Raw genomic sequence first — 15,438 nt, forward strand, 5'->3', positions numbered from 1 at the left:
AAAACACTATTTCTTTCATTTCATTTCTATCAAATAGCGTCTGTTTTTGTTTCCTTGTTGTTGTAAAATATATAAACGCAACAATATGATTAACGCTTGTTTCCTTGACCTAGATCAGCATTTGCCAGTTGATATTTTCTATGTTGTTTTTTTTCATATATGTGTGTTATGTCTAGCTAAAGCTTCAATTTAGGTATATGAATAGTTCCGTTATTGAGATATATAACCAACAGCAACATATACTCTACTGAAATATTGAAAAATTATCTTAGCATTTCCTATTTGGAAATAGAATCATTTCATTGCCAAAATCCAATATACACGCATTAACACTTTGTATGTGTATTGGGAGACTATTTTACGCCCATTTTTTCCAAGTTTTTTTTTTTGATTTTGGTTTTTCATTTATCCCATTTTTTTCGAAAAGTCAGTGTATTTAGACGGTTAATACAGAATATCTCTCCGTTTTTTTTCTAGAAAAATCAATGTTATTAACCACGTGTTTTGTTTGTTTCTTTTCCAAATGAATTTTTAGATCGTCCTGGTCTGCGAAACATTGATTTAGTACAAAAAATTAATAAACGTTTAGAAGAAATTCTACAAAAAGCTATTGCTACAAATCATCATCAACAGAATTTATCAACAACAGAATCGGCTGTAGCTGCTGCTGCTGCTGCTGCAAATCAATTATTTCAAGAATTGATTAGAAAAATTCCTGATCTTCGTACATTGAATGCATTACATTCGGATAAATTATTGGGTAAAAGTTTTGGTGGTCTTGAACAACCGCAACAACAACAATCAATGAATAGTGCGGTAACCTGTCCTCGTATGAATCTTGATATTACTACGTCGACGACGACGGCAATCCATAACCATCAACAACAACAACAACAACCAGATAGTCAATCAAATGAATCTCCTGATCGTTCATGGTCATCATCATCAACCACATCAACATCAACGATAATGGGACATTATTCACCAACAACATCAATTGTTGATGGTGAACATAATCATAATCATGTTACAAATCACCTCAATCATAATCACCTCAATAATCATCATGATCTTTGGATGGATTCTGTAAAAGATTCTGTTGGTACTACCACTACTACAAATACCGCTACTAATAATAATAATAATAATAATGGATCAAATAATGGTCAACAATGTTTTGGTTCACCACGTTCAATATCATCCGGTTTATCATCATCGGATGATAATACATCATCAACATCATCAAGTAATGGACGTAAAGGATCGATCTCATCATCATCAACATCATCAACATTATCAACATTATCATCGACAAAATTGGCCAACCACCACCATAATAATAATTATAGCTGCTATCGAACATCACCATCTTCAATGATAATGATTGAAGATGATCCTACTACTACAACAACAACAACTAATGCTAATGCTACTACTACTACAAAAAATACCGCATATAGTCATCATATTGGTCGTATTGATTCACCAAATGATTCAGGAATTGAATCCGGTAAAGAAACAATCAATAGTAATAATGGTGGTAATGATATTATTTTAACACCACCATCAACATCAAGTGTTTGTTCTAGTCCACAATCATTGATTGATGATACGATTACCAAAGATAATCATTCAAATCATAATCATAATCATAATCATTGTACATCATCAGATTCAGAACCAGGAATAGGAATTGAAAAACAAGAAGAATCAATTGATGATATGCCTGTATTGAAAAGAGCATTACAAGCACCACCATTAGTTAATACAAATAAACTGATGGATGAAGCATATCGTCATCATAAAAAATTTCGTGCTGCAGCTAGAAATAGTAATAGTAACAGTAATAACAATAATAGTAACGGTTTACGATGTAATCAATCAGAAGAACCACATAGTCCATCAACAACAACAACAACTTCTTCTTTAACGGTGAATCGTACCGGTGTTATTACTTCACATTCGTCATCGTTAGCGTCATCGCTATCACCATTATCAACAACGACGACTAAAACAACATTACAATCAAAACATTCAACATTATTAAAAACATTAGAACAACCATCACGTTATTTAAATGAACAACAATTAAAACGTACCGATCTCATACATAATATTATTATGAATACTGAAACTGTACAAATACCGGCAACAATGGCACCAGTGCAACAACAACAACAACAACAATCATACCATCCTAATCCTCATTCTCATCCTAATCAACAACAACAACAACAATATCCATTGGAAACGCATTTACTTGGAATGCCGCAGCAGCAACCGCAACAAGTTACGGTCCTTTATTCGACACAGAATTCTGGTTATCCTTATCATAATGGTGGTAGTGGATGTCCATTCAGTTCGGAACAAAATCGAATTGTTTCAAATTCAAGTCCAACATTACAACATTATCATCAACAACAACAATCGATATATCTAACAACACCACCATCACCATCGACAACAACATACCATATTCCGGCATCAATAGTGGTACAAAATGGTAGTTCACCGCCATTAACATCATCGGTAGCTGCTGCTGCTGCTCATTCATCATCAAGACCATCATCATCATTATCAAATCATTCATCAACATCATCATCGAATGGTTGTGTTGGTGGTGGTAGTAATCGTCCATTTTCACATCTTCAACGATGTTTAACTGGACAGATTGCCCCGTTACAAGAACCTATTTTATTACAAACAGCAGCACAGACAATTTTATCATCATCGTCGTCGGATGATCAAATGGATGTTGATGATGATGATGATGATCAAATTGATTGTCAACCGCTTAATCTTTCCAAAAAACCATCATCATCATCATCATCATCAAGTTCTTCTTCTTCTTCTTCTTCTACGTTGTCTTCCTCTTCCAAAACATCGTTTGATTTGATACATCGTTCATCACCAACAACAATCGTTGCATCGTCCATGATCAAAATTGAAGTTGATCCACAAAATGCTTAAATTTGTAAATAATAATCATCGACAAACAAACAAGATGGACAACAAGTTGACCAAGTCTTTTCTTTTCTCATTTTTTCTATATTTGTTTCAACAACAAAATACCCCAGTGCAAATACAAAAATTTTTTCAATTTTTTTTTCAAAGTCCAAACAAAAAAAAAAACTATCGATATTCGATAGTCGGAAACTATCGATATTCGAATCCAACCTCATGCTCATTATCACCTTTCTTATGACAAACAAAAAAAAATTCTGATTCAAAAACTTCATTCATCTCAAATGATTCTGAAAACGAAAAAAAAATAGTCAAAACAAAAACAAAAACAAACAAACGAAGATTCTCTTTGTTACGAACACTACACTACACACACACATCTTGATATATCTTTTGCAATTTTCTCTTTCTCTCTCTGGATTTTTCTTTCTTTCATTTTGCTCTATCTTATAATCACATTACATAACATAATCATCAAAAATGTTAAAACCAGGCAAAAATTTGATTTGATTTGATTTTTTTGCCATCGACACATTCAAACCATTCATTCATTCGTTCATTCATAATTTATAAGCTGGGAAAAATTTGCGTTTTCTGAATCTCAAAATGAATTGAATTGAATTGGTGACGTAAATAAATCATGAACAACATTATTCGTGTCAACAACCATTCATCCATCATCATCATTTTTTCTCGCCATTCTTTTTTCTTTCTTTTTTGTTCTTTTCTTATCAATCAATCATTGATTATGATTATTATTCTCAAATTTTTTTTTCTTTCTCAAATTCTTCTGTGTAGATATAAAATGATATAATTTAAATAAACCAAAAAAACCAAAATCAATAAAATAATTTTTTGAAACGGTAAACAGCCAAAATGTTTCTCTTCTTTGATTTTTTCTTTTGATTTCTGGTTGAAATTCTTGCCGATGAAAAAAACGTCAGCATCATTAATAAGTTTTTTTGGATGTTTTGCTTGGATGTTTGTCTGGTTGTTGTTTAGGTTGTTGTTTTCTGAAAACAAAATTGAATAATTATTCCATGATGATATCATCATATTTTTAATTTTGTTTTTTGTTTATTTCCTTTTAATAATATTTCTCAATCGTTTTGGTGGAGAGGGGAAGAAGTATTGCATCAAAACTATGAAAAAAACAACCAACAAACAAACAACCAACAACAACAACAACCAACAAAAAACTTATTAAACCAGGAAATGATCAACCTTGGAATTGAATGCGCACCACCACCACCATTATCAACAACACTGATAAAGATATCATTTAACAAACAAATGTTTGTTTGATATTCAGATCTATGAACGCCATCTATGAACAAGAAATGAAAACAATCAGCGAAAAGTGATTTTTTTTTTTTGTTGGGAAATTTAAGGATTTTTTAATTACATTTTCTTTTAATTCAAAAACAACAACAACAACAGAAAAAAAATTGGACAAGATTTTTGTTTGGTTTTGTTCATATGATTTTCCAATGACAAAAAAAAAAGAAGAACTAATTGATTTTGTATGGTTATAATAACTAGGGACTGGTTTGAATGGACAGGGAAAAAAACAAACAGAATTCAAACTTTTAAAATAAATTTTTTTTTTTAAATTCATATCACACACACGCAAACTTCCATACAGTCAAACACACACACACAAAAAACATTGATGAATGAAAATGATGAAACACAAAACTGATTGAGGTAATGGTAATTGCCCGATGATAATGACGAAAAAAAATGATGATGATTTTCAAAAGGCGATTTTTTGTTTCTTTGATTGATTCATTGATTGAATGAAATGAAATAAAACACATGCGAATTAAAATGAAATAAAACACATCATATTCGGGATTAATATATTGGGATTTCGTTTAATCATTTAAGAAAAGAAGAAAAAAAATTTCAAAAAAAAAAAAAATCATAAAAATAATAATAATTAAAAAAAAAAGCGGAGGGAAAAATAAAATCAAAATCAATCAATCAGAATCAGATTCTTGATTGATTGATTGAAATGAAATAAAAAGAAAAGAAAGGAAAAAAATTCAGATTATATCAAAAAAAAAGGAGAGAGAGAGAGAGAGAGAGAGAGAGAGAGAGAGAGACAAGTTACAATATCTTGATATATTTATAAAGGTGATGACTTTTGCTATAAAAATCACTTTTGTCAAAAATGAATTCATTTTTCTCTTTGTAAAAGATTACAACGACGATGATGAAAATTGGTTGCCTCTTCCCAAACTAATTCTTTCAAACGTTCACGTGGTAGATCATCATATTCCATATCAAGATTGAATGGTTCTTCAGCAACAGGCTATACAAAAATGATTAAAAAAAAGTACGTTAAAAAATTGATATTTTGAATAAAAAGACAATTTCATTACTTCATCGCTTGGATCATAATATTGACTGAAATATGGATGTGCCAATGCTTCTTCAACAGTAATTCGTTTATTTGGATTAAATGTTAACATTTTATCCAATAAATCTAATGCATTTGAATCAGCCGCAGGAAATAAACGTATCCATGGTGTTTTCGGTTTTTGTTGTAATGTTTGTAAATATTGCCGAGCTTTTGGATTAATAATACAATTTAAATCTTCTTGACTTGGTGAACCCAAAATATTCAGTATATGATTCAATTGATCCAAATCTAAAAATTTTTGAAGAAAAAAAAATTTTTTTATCATTATTCACACACCATAGAACATATGATAAATTTATCATACAATGTTTTCCCGGAAACAATGGTCGATTTGAGATCATTTCGGCCAATATACAACCAACTGACCAAATATCAACTATAAAAAATTGAAAAAAATGTTAGTAAAAACAATCAAATCAAAATCAATCAAATCAATTAAACAAAAACTCCATACTTGATTTAGTATATCCTTTACTATTAAGCATAATTTCAGGTGCACGATACCAACGTGTTGCAACATATTCAGTTAATAAACCAGTATGATCTTGTACTGGATCGGCAACACGTGCTAAACCAAAATCGCATATTTTTAAATCACATGTTGTATCCAATAATAAATTTGATGGTTTCAAATCTCGATGTAAAACATTTGCCGAATGTATATATTTAAGACCACGTAATATTTGATATAAAAAATAACAAACATGATCATTACTTAATGGTTGTGTTTTTAATAATTTATATAAATCTGTTTCCATTAAACATTGTACAATATAAACATCTTTCATACGTTGTATATTTGATGCACAGATTATATCTTGTATATCGATTATCTGGTTGGGTTGAGGGGGGAAGGAAATCAATCAGATCAATCAATCAAAAATATCAAAATGAACAAACCAAACTTACATTTTCATGTCTAAAACGTGTTAAAATTTTTATCTCTCTTAATGTTCGTTGACAATATGTTTGATGTTCAAATGGACTAATTTTTTTAATGGCCACTTTTTTCCTAGTATTATTATCGAAAGCAGATCTATATATGTTTCAGGATTTCAAACAACAGAAGAAAAATTAATTTAGAAGAAAACAAAAACCTTTTTTTTTCTCAAATTTTCACTGCTACTAATTGAAATTGTCAATTTTCAACTGAAAAGATTTTTCTTTTCCTGTTTTTTGTTTCCAATTATCCTTTATTGTTGGATGTAAAATAAACGAAAAGATTCCAGAATAAAAGAGGATTTTTTTTTATTTCGTTTCTTTTTTTGAAATTTTCAAATCTTTAATCATTCATCAATTTGAAAGAGCAAAACAAAGAAAATTAATTGAATTTTACTTTTCAATTTCAACTTAATTCTCTTCAATCTTTTCATTTTCTTTGGTTAAAATAAAGAAAGAAAAAAGAAAAAAAGAAATCATTCATTTAGACAGACGGACAAAAAGATTAGACAAAATTCAATTTCTCAATAAATTTTTCATCATCAAGTCATGAGTTGACGCAAAACATCCACACATACACAGACACAATATATATCATATGTCCATGAACTAATTTTTGTATGGTGCATGTGTGGTTCTCCATTTAATCAAAATTCTGATTTATTCTATAGGCTTTCGATGATTTTCAAGGCTAAATTATATATAGAGAGAGAAAAAAGTATTGAAATTCTGAAAGAATAAACTACATATTCAACCAACGAATGTAATGTAAACACTATTTCTATTTCGGTATCCGTTTTGTCAGACTTGTCAGATGAAAAGCAAAATGAGAAAATTGTCCCCAGAATCCAGAATTTTGGTTCTTGCAGCTCAACCAAAACACAGGTAACTTATATTGATCACCAAAAACAGAAATCTCTCTTTATTAAGATTTATGGATAATTTAAACTAAACCAGCTTATCCGCTGATGAAAATGTAACTATTTTTTTGTTTTTGTTTCATTAATATCAATGAAAAAAAAACAATGAGAAAAAACAAGACAAGGACAAAATTGTCATTCGTTATTTATAAACAAAAAACGGAAATTATTATTATTATAAAAATCTAAATAAGTTTACCCAAAAAACTAATTAATTTCCTCGAAAAAAAATGACATTGATAATGCTCACACAGTGCTTATTATTATCTTGACAAAACTCTTTTTTTTCCGTAGAAAAACTAATTATCTCTATTATCATTTTTCTCTCTCTTTCAAAGCAAGCAACAAAAATGGAGAAAAATTTTCCCAAGCAAACAGAAAACTTTTGTTATGAAAAATTCAAATTTTTTTTAAAAAAGAAATTCAGTTGAAATAGAATATGTTGAATATATAATTCATTTTGCGTAATCAAGTAAAAAAAAAAATAAAAACGATCCATCAAAATTTTTGTTTTTTTTTTCACAAATTCTAACTGAATTGAAATTGAAATTTTCCAATGAAAAAAAAAATCCAATTTCAATATGGAAACAAGAAAAAAAAATTTTCAAATAACCAAATTTCAAGGGAAATTTCTTTTCTTTTCACTTCTCGAATACAACCACCAACCAACCAAACAAATAAAAATTAAAAAAAACTTACACAACCATTCCATAAGCACCTTCACCAATATATTCTAATGATGTATAACGTGGACCAACTTCAAATATTTGTCCACGTACAGTTTCAGTACAGGAATTTTTTCCACCCGGTGATGGTTCAGCAACTGTATTGCCACCACCACCACCATTATTTGATGATGATGATGATTGGCCAGTCGTTGATGATGCGGTGGTGGTGGTGGTGGTGGAGGGAGGAAGAGCTAAACCCGCTAAACCAGATGAATTCATCATCATATTAGTGGATGATTGTCCACCACCACCACCGCCACTTGGTGATACAGACATTGGTGGTGGTGGTGGTGATGATGAATTATTGTTTTGTAATGTAGATGTTTGAGGTGATGGTGATGTTTCCATATTTGGTCAAAATGAAAAAAAAAATTGGAATGATGATGCTATTGAAGGGAAAAGAGAGAAAAATTTCAATTTTAAATCAATCAAAATGAAATGGACAAACCTTGTCGAACGAAAACGAAATTCTCTTGCTTTGGACCACAAAATTATTGATTGTTGTTTTTGAAATCTTCAAACATTGATTGCCCAAAATGATGATTTAGTCATTGAAATTCTTTATTTTTTAAAAATAAAAAACATGCTAATGTTGCAGAACAAACAGAAAAAAGGAATGGAAAATTTTTTTGATTAAACAAATATCACCAGACAACAAAAAAAAAGGAAAGGTTTTTGTTTTTGCTATTGCAAATATCGTTTTTCAAATCAAACAAAACAAAAAAAAACACACTTACATTTTTTTTTTTATTTGACAGCCAATAAAAATTGATATTTAATCAACAAACAGAGAAACAGAGAAAGAAAGCGAGCAATGATAATGAATTGATTATCAAACGAATAAGCAAAGAAAAAAAAAAACGTTCGAATCGATGGAAATTGTGGATGATGATGACGAAGACGACGATGATTATTCTATTTTGCTACAAAATTATTAATTATGACGATGATTATGATGAGTAAAAGAATTTTACGAAAAAAATTCTTGAAAGAAAACAACATAAAAAAATCAGGCGCCAAAAGTACGATGTTTGTTTGTTTGTTTGTTTCGTTGTTGATATTCGAAAAATTTACATTTACAAAACGAAGACTTTTTGATTACAAATTCGTTTTGATAGTTTGTTACGTTTGTTGTTACGTTTGTTAATTTTTTCTACAAATAAAGAATTACCAAATCAAAAAAAACAGAAAATCTAGAAAATCTGGACTCAATTTTCAACATGGTAACAAAACAAAACGAACGGAACAAAAAAAAAAGTTGATCACTTTTCACTTTTTTTCTATTTTCGCAAATATACAATTTTTTTGCTTGTTTGTTTTGCACATCGTAAGTAACAATGGAACATATTTTTTTTTTTGTGGTAGTGGTATTGTGAATAATCAAAAAGCAAATAGCGTTTTTTGTTTTGCTCGTGCCAGTCATCGACATGGATGCCACCAGGATAGTAGTAGCATTATTTGAAACATGGATGATTGAAGGGGATTCTGGGATACTTTTATGGATCAGACTACTACTACTACTATCAGTGCGTGGATAACGTTATTATCGTTAATACAGCTAACATTTTTTTTGTTATTGGAAATTGGAACAAAACCAAAAACAAAAAAAAACATGCGCAAAAAGAATATTCAAAAAAAAAGAAAAAAAAAAGAATAGACATTCGAAATTTATTCTTTTTTTTTTTTGTTCTTTTGAAAATTTTTTTCTCCAAAAATTTATTACATAATTTCGATGCAATTTGTTTTTTGTTTTTTCTTTTGTTTCACAGTGATTCATTCAGTGTTTATTTATGTTATGTTTTTATATATAGTGTGTGCGACAAACATTTGGGGAATTGAAATAAAATATGAAGTAATCTCCGTGTTGATATGGGCGCTCATCAGACAAAACAAAACAAAAAAGTAAAAGCAAAAATTGTCAACGAGAAGAAGAAGAAATCAAGACAAATATCACGATTTTGTTTTCCAATATGCAAATGTTCGAGAGGATTATAAAACAAAAAAACTGGACAAAAATGACTTTTTGAATCTGTAAGTTTTGTTTTAGTTTTTTTTCCGGTTTGTTTATTTCAGGTTTTGGCCTGTTGTTTGTTTGTTTTTTTTTGAAATGACATGATCAAATCAAACTAATAATATTTGAGCCTTGACCTTAAAGGCAAAAATGATCTTTGATTCTTTTCACACACACACACACACACAATGCTAGGAACCATGATAATATAACATTGATAACATTGGTTATGTTTGCAATGATAAATATATGTTGGGAATGAAAAATGAAATTTCATACCAAAAAAATGGGGTATATAAATGAACTTTTGGACCTAATATGATCGGTTCGATTATTGAAAATTCATCTGTTTCATTTTTTAAGTTCAATCCTTTTTCATTATTTGGTTCAGTTGATCATGAATAATGTTAATGCAAATGATGAAAATGAAAATCCAAGTATTACTATCGAATGTTCGGAATCTATTATGATTGAAAAATTAAAAGCAATTCATGGTCAAGATGATCCTCGATTTAATGTTGAACAATCAGCATGGAAACGTCCATTAAAATGGTCAAATATAATCATATTGTCCATTTTACATATTGCCGTTATTGTTTGTTATGTGGATGTTTGTATATCACTATTTCATTTGGAAACAGCCATATTTTCAATAATTATTGGTGCCATGTCCGGTATTGCTACATCAGCCGGATCACATCGTTTATGGTCACATCGATCATATAAAGCACGGTGGCCATTGAAATTATGGTTTCTAATATTTCAGGCAATCACTATGAATGGAAGTGCTTTGACCTATGCTCGTGATCATCGAACACATCATAAATATTCGGATACCGAAGGTGATCCAAAGAATCCCACTCGTGGCCTGTTTTATTCTCATATTGGTTGGTGGTTGGTTAAAAAAACCGAATCAGTCAAGCAAGCAGGTCGAAAACTTGATTTTTCTGATCTCTATAAAGACAAATTACTTTATTTTCAGCACAAATGTTACATTCCCATTTTCATTGTGTTTGGTATTATCCTTCCGACCGTTATTCCAGTCATTTTATGGAATGAAGATCCATGGATAGCTTTTAGTATTTGTGTCGTCCTACGTGTTTTTGTTGTTTTGCATCATCTTTTCACTGTCAATTCCCTTGCTCATTATTTTGGTTATCGACCATATGATTTTCGGATTAGACCTACTGATCATCGTATTGTTAATTATATTTCATTCGGTGAAGGTCTACATAATTATCATCATGTATTTCCATTTGATTATCGTATCAATGATCGACCACAATGGGAATTATTTAATCCACCTGTTAGTTGTATTCGAATATGTTCATTAATTGGTTTGGCATATGATTTGAAAATTGCTTCACCTGAAGTAGTCAAAGGAACTGTTGCCCGAAAAGGTTGTCAAGCATTATATGATTCAATTCGAAGTATGAAATTCCGTATTGTAAATGCAATATTCGATTGGATAATTGGAATATCAATAGCATTATGGATTATTTATCCGGCATTATTTTATAAATTATTCACACAACCTGTTATTTATATATGATTTCAATGGATAAAATTTAAATTGATTTTTTTGTTTATTGAATAAATTCAAGGCCATTGAATATTCCTTTTTTTGCCGTTGTAATCAATGCAATCGATTCGTTGTTGTTGTTGTTGATGATTTCCTAATATTATTTCAAGTTTACTTGCACTCGGCAAAGAAGATTTACTCATAAAATTACCTTTATTTTTATTAATTTATTAACTTTTTATTTCTGGTTATAATGCTTAAAAATAACTATTAGAATTATTATACAAGTCAATCAATCGATCGATCGATTTATCTAGAAACATTAAATTGATCATATTTGTTGTTGTTGTTGTTGTTGACTTGATTCTAACATGACAGAAAATTGAATATATAATTTTCACGTGTTTCGTTGTTTTTGTCCAAAAAAAACGATAAATAAATAAATAAATAATAATTACGTCAATGATGAAGATCAATTATATCATTCACCATGTATTTTCCAAGAACCAAGATCATTTATGCATATTGTAATGGTTTTTTTCCTTTTTTTTCAAGATTTTGATGATGAAAAATCCTAAAAATTTAATGCTATATATAGCAAGACATTTTTCTGCTGATCAAATCATTTTGGTCAACAAAACTTATTTCTTTTTCCGTGATTAAATCGATTAATATTTCAAAATCAAACAACTCAGTAATTCATCAATATCATGAAAATTTTAAATGATATTAATCAAAACTTAAATTCTTACGATGATTCTTTTGAATCATTTGATACAGAAAAATTGAAAACATCAATCGATAATGTTGATGATTTTCAATTTAATGTTGAACCATCAGCATGGAAACGTCCATTAAAATGGTCAAATGTAATCATATTGTCCATTTTACATATTGCTGCTATTGTTTGTTATGTTGCCGTTTCTATAACACTTTTTCATTTGAAAACAGTTGTGTTTTCAGTGCTTATTGGTGCCATGTCCGGTATTGCTACATCAGCCGGCGCACATCGTTTATGGTCACATCGATCATATAAAGCACGATGGCCATTGAAATTATGGTTTCTAATATTTCAGGCAATCACTATGAATGGAAGTGCTTTGACCTATGCTCGGGATCATCGAACACATCATAAATATTCGGATACCGAAGGTGATCCAAAGAATCCAACACGTGGCCTGTTTTATTCTCATATTGGTTGGTGGTTGGTGAAAAAAACAGATTCAGTCAAGCAAGCTGGTCGAAAACTTGATTTTTCTGATCTTTATGAAGACAAATTGGTTTATTTCCAGCACAAATATTACATTCCCATTTTCATTGTGTTTGGTGTTATTCTTCCAACTATTATTCCTGTTATATTTTGGAATGAACGTCCATGGATTGCTTTTAGCGTCTGTGTTGTTCTTCGCATATTCCTGATTTTGCATCATCTGTTCACGGTAAATTCTCTTGCTCATTATTTTGGTTACCGGCCTTATGATTTTCGAATAAGACCGGCTGATCATCGTATTGTTAATTATATTTCATTTGGTGAAGGTATACATAATTATCATCATGTATTTCCATTTGATTATCGAATTAATGATCGACCACAATGGGAATTATTTAATCCGCCCATAAATTTCATACATCTTTGTTCACGAATTGGTTTGGCATATGATTTGAGAATTGCTTCACCCGAAGTAGTCAAAGAAACTGTTGCACGTAAAGGTGATCGAGCATTATATGATCCTATTCGTAGTTTAAAATTTCGTATTGTAAATGCCATATTCGATTGGATAATCGGAATATTAACAGCATTATGGATTATTTATCCGGCATTATTTTATAAATTAGCCACACAACCTATTATCTATATTTGATTTCAATGAATAAAAATTTCCATTTGATTTTTAATATTCAACGCGATTGCATATAAAAAAGTTATTTTTCCGTTGTAATCGATGCAATCGATATTGATGATGATTTCCTAATAATAATTTCAAGTTTATTTGCACCAGGAATTGCACCATACAATTTGTATTTTTGTTGTTATAATGACTTACTTAGCCAATCAATTTAACTACAACCGTTGACTTGTCATCATATTTGGATTTGTTGTTGACTTGGTTCTTACACGAGAAAAATATAGATTTTTTTTTAATTTTCAAAATCTATTTACGTCATTTGATAAAGGATTAATTAATCAATGAATTTAACGATTTTTTTTGACCAAAATTACGATGCAATGGCTTTTTTCTTTGGAAAGTTTTTTGATTAAAATGTTAATGAATAAACACAGTAAAAATTTCAAAAGATATAAAAAAAGACATTTAAAAAAATTGTGTAATTTGTCTTCTGGTTTTTTTTTGTTTTGTTTTTCGAATAAATAAATGAATGAATGACCAATGAAAAGATGGTATATATAGCAAGACTTTTTTTACTTGATCGAATCATTTTGGTCAAAAAAATTTTGTCCGATCAATCCGATAATATTAAAACAACAAACAACAATTTAATATTTATCAACAAAATCATGAAAATTTTAAATCAAAATTTATCCGATGATTCTTTCGAATCATTTGATACGAAAAAATTGAAAACATCAATCGATAATGTTGATGATTTTCAATTTAATGTTGAACCATCAGCATGGAAACGTCCATTAAAATGGTCAAATATAATCATATTGTCCAGTTTACATATTGGTGCTATTGTTTGTTATGTGAATATTTGTATAACGGTTATTCATTTGGAAACAGTTTTGTTTGCAATGTTTATTGGTGCCCTATCTGGTATTGCTGCATCAGCCGGTGCACATCGTTTATGGTCACATCGATCATATAAAGCACGGTGGCCATTGAAATTATGGTTTCTAATATTTCAATCACTTACAATGAATGGAAGTGCTTTATCCTATGCACGTGATCATCGAACACATCATAAATATTCGGATACTGATGGTGATCCAAAAAATCCAAGTCGTGGTCTGTTTTATTCTCACGTTGGTTGGTGGTTGGTGAAAAAGACCGAATCAGTCAAGCAAGCAGGTCGAAAACTTGATTTTTCTGATCTTTATAAAGACAAATTGGTTTATTTCCAGCACAAATATTACATTCCCATTTTTATTGTGTTTGGTGTTATCATTCCAACCATTATTCCGATCATTTTATGGAATGAAGATCCATGGATTGCTTTCAGCAGTTGTGTCGTCCTACGTGTTTTTGTTGTTTTGCATCATCTTTTCACTGTCAATTCTCTTGCTCATTATTTTGGCTTTCGACCATATGATTTTCGAATAAGACCTACTGATCATCGTATTGTTAATTATATTTCAATGGGTGAAGGTTTACATAATTATCATCATGTATTTCCATTCGATTATCGTATTAATGATCGACCACAATGGGAATTATTTAATCCACTTGCAAATTTCATACATCTTTGTTCACGAATTGATTTGGCATATGATTTAAGAATTGCTTCACCCGAAGTAGTCAAAGGAACTGTTGCTCGAAAAGGAATTCAAGCATTATATGATCCTATTCGAAGTCGAAAATTTCTTATTGTAAATGCTATATTTGATTGGATTATTGGATCTTTAACAGCATTTTGGATTATTTATCCAGGATTATTTTTTAAATTAGCAACACAACGTGTTCTTTATATTTAAATTTAATTAAATAAATACAAAAATTTTCAATTTTCAATTTGTTTTTTATTTCATTTTTTATTTAAATTTGAATAATAATAATAATTTAAATAAGATTTGAATAGTAATATAGTGCACATTATTAATATTTTTTTTTTTTAAATTCAGTGATCAAATTTTTTTCGTTCATTTGGACAAAAAGAAGAAAATACTTATTCTTGTTATAATTATCAATGCAATTAAGAAATTATGAAAAAAAATCTACAAATATTTTAAATAAAATGCTAATCATTTT

General features: G+C 29.6%; 5 protein-coding genes across 7 annotated transcripts in view; 4 read left to right on the top strand and 1 right to left on the bottom strand.

Annotated features, from left to right (window-relative positions):
* Positions 1 to 3,832, top strand: part of LOC113792729 (ecdysone-induced protein 75B, isoforms C/D-like) — a 45,927-nt gene extending 42,095 nt beyond the window's left edge. For all 3 annotated transcript variants that reach the window (XM_027342653.2, XM_027342652.2, XM_075822364.1), the window contains one exon: positions 536 to 3,832. In XM_027342653.2, coding sequence (XP_027198454.2) covers positions 536 to 2,970 — 2,435 coding nt within the window. In that variant the 3' untranslated portion in view covers positions 2,971 to 3,832. The remainder of the gene's footprint in view (positions 1 to 535) is intronic.
* Positions 3,833 to 4,919: 1,087 nt separating this feature from the next.
* Positions 4,920 to 8,584, bottom strand: rl (Mitogen-activated protein kinase rl). Its single transcript, XM_027346719.2, has 7 exons — positions 8,428 to 8,584; positions 7,951 to 8,365; positions 6,302 to 6,428; positions 5,847 to 6,225; positions 5,697 to 5,768; positions 5,352 to 5,620; positions 4,920 to 5,281 (listed from the first exon to the last, which is right to left on the bottom strand). Exons 2-7 carry the CDS (start codon positions 8,325 to 8,327, stop codon positions 5,147 to 5,149), a joined length of 1,359 nt encoding a protein of 452 aa, XP_027202520.2. The 5' UTR covers positions 8,328 to 8,365; positions 8,428 to 8,584; the 3' UTR covers positions 4,920 to 5,146.
* A 1,788-nt stretch (positions 8,585 to 10,372) lies between these two features.
* Positions 10,373 to 11,603, top strand: LOC113796447 (delta(9)-fatty-acid desaturase fat-7-like). The gene has a single exon (XM_075822227.1). It carries the CDS (start codon positions 10,388 to 10,390, stop codon positions 11,540 to 11,542), a length of 1,155 nt encoding a protein of 384 aa, XP_075678342.1. The 5' UTR covers positions 10,373 to 10,387; the 3' UTR covers positions 11,543 to 11,603.
* A 519-nt stretch (positions 11,604 to 12,122) lies between these two features.
* Positions 12,123 to 13,408, top strand: LOC142645617 (delta(9)-fatty-acid desaturase fat-7-like). Its single transcript, XM_075822228.1, has one exon. The coding sequence runs from the start codon at positions 12,223 to 12,225 to the stop codon at positions 13,372 to 13,374; it is 1,152 nt and encodes a 383-aa protein (XP_075678343.1). The 5' UTR covers positions 12,123 to 12,222; the 3' UTR covers positions 13,375 to 13,408.
* A 435-nt stretch (positions 13,409 to 13,843) lies between these two features.
* On the top strand, positions 13,844 to 15,201 carry LOC142645616 (acyl-CoA Delta(11) desaturase-like). Its single transcript, XM_075822226.1, has one exon. It carries the CDS (start codon positions 13,893 to 13,895, stop codon positions 15,162 to 15,164), a length of 1,272 nt encoding a protein of 423 aa, XP_075678341.1. The 5' UTR covers positions 13,844 to 13,892; the 3' UTR covers positions 15,165 to 15,201.
* Positions 15,202 to 15,438: the final 237 nt, after the last annotated feature.

Source organism: Dermatophagoides pteronyssinus, unplaced genomic scaffold (genome assembly GCF_027571235.1).
Source record: "Dermatophagoides pteronyssinus isolate colony J.1.1.1.1 unplaced genomic scaffold, Derpt_VIB-CSIC_2022.12 sq0016, whole genome shotgun sequence".
In the NCBI taxonomy this organism is placed as follows: Eukaryota; Metazoa; Arthropoda; class Arachnida; order Sarcoptiformes; family Pyroglyphidae; genus Dermatophagoides; species Dermatophagoides pteronyssinus.

Coding starts and splice junctions, on each gene's coding strand:
- rl (XM_027346719.2), bottom strand. CDS start 8,327: ATGGAAACATCACCATCACCTCAAACATCTACATTACAAAACAATAAT. Junction 6,429..7,950: donor GGTGCTTATGGAATGGTTGT/GTAAGTTTTTTT, acceptor AAACATATATAG/ATCTGCTTTCGATAATAATA. Junction 6,226..6,301: donor CACGTTTTAGACATGAAAAT/GTAAGTTTGGTT, acceptor CAACCCAACCAG/ATAATCGATATACAAGATAT.
- LOC113796447 (XM_075822227.1), top strand. CDS start 10,388: ATGAATAATGTTAATGCAAATGATGAAAATGAAAATCCAAGTATTACT.
- LOC142645616 (XM_075822226.1), top strand. CDS start 13,893: ATGACCAATGAAAAGATGGTATATATAGCAAGACTTTTTTTACTTGAT.
- LOC142645617 (XM_075822228.1), top strand. CDS start 12,223: ATGAAAATTTTAAATGATATTAATCAAAACTTAAATTCTTACGATGAT.